This window comes from Sinocyclocheilus anshuiensis, unplaced genomic scaffold, assembly GCF_001515605.1.
Source record: "Sinocyclocheilus anshuiensis isolate Anshui unplaced genomic scaffold, SAMN03320099.WGS_v1.1 scaffold184, whole genome shotgun sequence".
Classification (NCBI taxonomy): domain Eukaryota; kingdom Metazoa; phylum Chordata; class Actinopteri; order Cypriniformes; family Cyprinidae; genus Sinocyclocheilus; species Sinocyclocheilus anshuiensis.
In genome coordinates this window covers 27,496-29,878 of record NW_015557077.1, presented here as the reverse complement: position 1 = coordinate 29,878, position 2,383 = coordinate 27,496, and the positions used below count along the sequence as shown (strand labels likewise).

The 2,383-nt window shown below is 26.9% G+C and overlaps 1 protein-coding gene across 1 annotated transcript in view; it reads right to left on the bottom strand.

Moving 5' to 3' along the window:
* The window catches only part of rheb (Ras homolog, mTORC1 binding), a 12,736-nt gene that overhangs the window by 937 nt on the left and 9,416 nt on the right, over positions 1-2,383 (bottom strand). The window contains exon 7 of the mRNA XM_016471510.1: positions 1,280-1,361. Within this exon, the coding sequence (XP_016326996.1) occupies positions 1,280-1,361 (82 nt within the window). The remainder of the gene's footprint in view (positions 1-1,279; positions 1,362-2,383) is intronic.

Here is a 2,383-nt window from a genome sequence, read left to right as displayed (position 1 = left end):
AAATAAAATGTTAACTGGTATAATTTGATTTTATTACATAAAAAAATTTGAACTTAACATTTTTTTTTATTAAATTTAAATAAAAATAAAATGTTAACTGGTATAATTTTTTTTTAAATTACATAAAAAATAAAATTAATTTAATTTAAATTAATTTAAAATTTAAATGAAATAAAATGTTAACTGGTATATATTTTTTTAAATTACATAAAAAAATGTAATTAAATAAAAAAAATAAAAATGAAATTATTAATTTTAAATTTAAAGGTTTTTTTATAGTTTTTAAAATGAAGCATCTCATTTTCATTTAGTTTTACTTGATGTTCTAAAATAACTGCAACACAAATTAATAAAAAAGCTACATAAACGTTTTAAAACAACAAAAGTCATAAAAAATAACAAACACACCAAAAGTACAAGTAAAATAAACATAGCAGTAGCACAATAACAGGAGAAATCAATGGCATCTTCCCATATAATATCTTATCAATATTACATGCAAGATATTAATTAAAGGTGTAAATATTTGTTCTGTCAACAAATTCTCCTCAAAATATCATTATTTTAATGCAAAAACGATACTTTTTTTTTTTTAAACATTACATTGAAAATAGGCCATGAACTTGTATTATGCACAAGAAATGAATGTATAATGCACTGGGCATCATAAACTGATTCATCATCAAATCATAATTCTGCGTTGAATTTTCATTGTCATATTGATGCATTAATCATTAATATTCTATTATTACACAAACGTAAATGTCCCAGTTTGAGATTATTTGCTGAAAAAATTACATAAAAGTGTGTTACATTAAATAAAATGAAATATAAAAAATAAACTTATTTTATTTCAGCTAGTTGCCAAGACATTAATTCTAATTTTCATTTAGTTGAATTTGATGAACTAAAATAACCAAATGATAATGAAAATAAAATCAAATAAAAAAAAAAAATTAACTAAAATCAAAAGAAAATATTAAATTAAAATATAAAAACTAATTCAAAACATAAATAAAAACTATAATAGTATCTCAGCGATATTAAAATAACGGTGTCTCTACCTAATATTAAAAAAAAAAAGTGACAACAATGAAAACGCCAAAAATGAAAGTTTTGGTATAATAATAATAAGAGAGACTGATTATTATGCAAATACTGAACATCTGCTGGATGGAATCATCAGACAGTTCCTCAGAGAAGAACAGAGCCAGACAGAAAACACTAGAGGAAGAGGAAGAGGAAGAGGAAGGAGGTGAGACAGGAAACGCATCATCACCTGATTCTCTTTGGCCGAGGACTCCATGAACGCTGCGTTCCACGATTCTGCCAAAGCTTTGCCCTCTTCACAGCTGATCACACTGAGAGAAACCAAATATACTTTATACAGCAACAAATCTGTGTTCATCTGACCTTTAGTTGAACTCTCCGAGATCAAAACAATTACTAACGATACGTTCACGCTTGAACGTTTGCATTGCAATAACTCCGAATATCAATGGATTCACAATGTTTCAAATTGTAACTTCAACGTCACTGAACTAATGATTAAACACAGGCAACAAACCCGGACTGTGACGGTGTTAAACTGCTGTGCAACAGTAATTAATAAAGTGATACATTTATGTACTGAATAACAACTGCATGAAACGTACACCAATGAAGCGAATGGAGATATGAATTAATGCACACACAGAAACACTCGTTTACAACAGCATCAAAAACATCCGTTTAATCATGCGGGGGTTTTTCTTTCTCAGTTTTCCTTTTGACTGTAATTTTTTAATTTTTGTTATGTGCATTTGTCATTTTTATTAGTTTCTTTTTTAAATATTACTATTCAGGTTTATTTCCACTTCAACTTAATTTTTAAAGTTTCTAAGGCAACTCAAACTTTCTAATTTCATTAGATTAGTTTAATTTATTTTAGCTTTATTTTAATTAGCAAAAATGTTTCAATAGTTTTAGTTTTAAAGATAAAACCTCGATGAAAGAGTTTTCCGATAAAAACCAGTGTTATTTTACCATTATTTATATACTATTATAGTTTTTATCAATATTAGCTTTTAATATTACCTTTTAGTTTTAATTTTAGTTTAACTTTTATGTGCTTTTATCATTATTATGAGTTTTTAAATATTTAAATATTACTATTGGGGTTTTCATTTATTTTTATTTCAGTTTTATTTAGTTTTCATTAATGAGACGTGATTATGAATGAACGATGGACAAGTAAGAGTTAAACCTGAATCCTGACGGAAGCAGAATCTCAGAGAATCGATACACTGCAGACGAGCGTTTGCACACAGTCTTTGCATATCGATGCGTTTCATTTACCTTCCTCTCGTGTGTGTGTGTGTGTGTGTGTGAGAGAGAGAGAGAG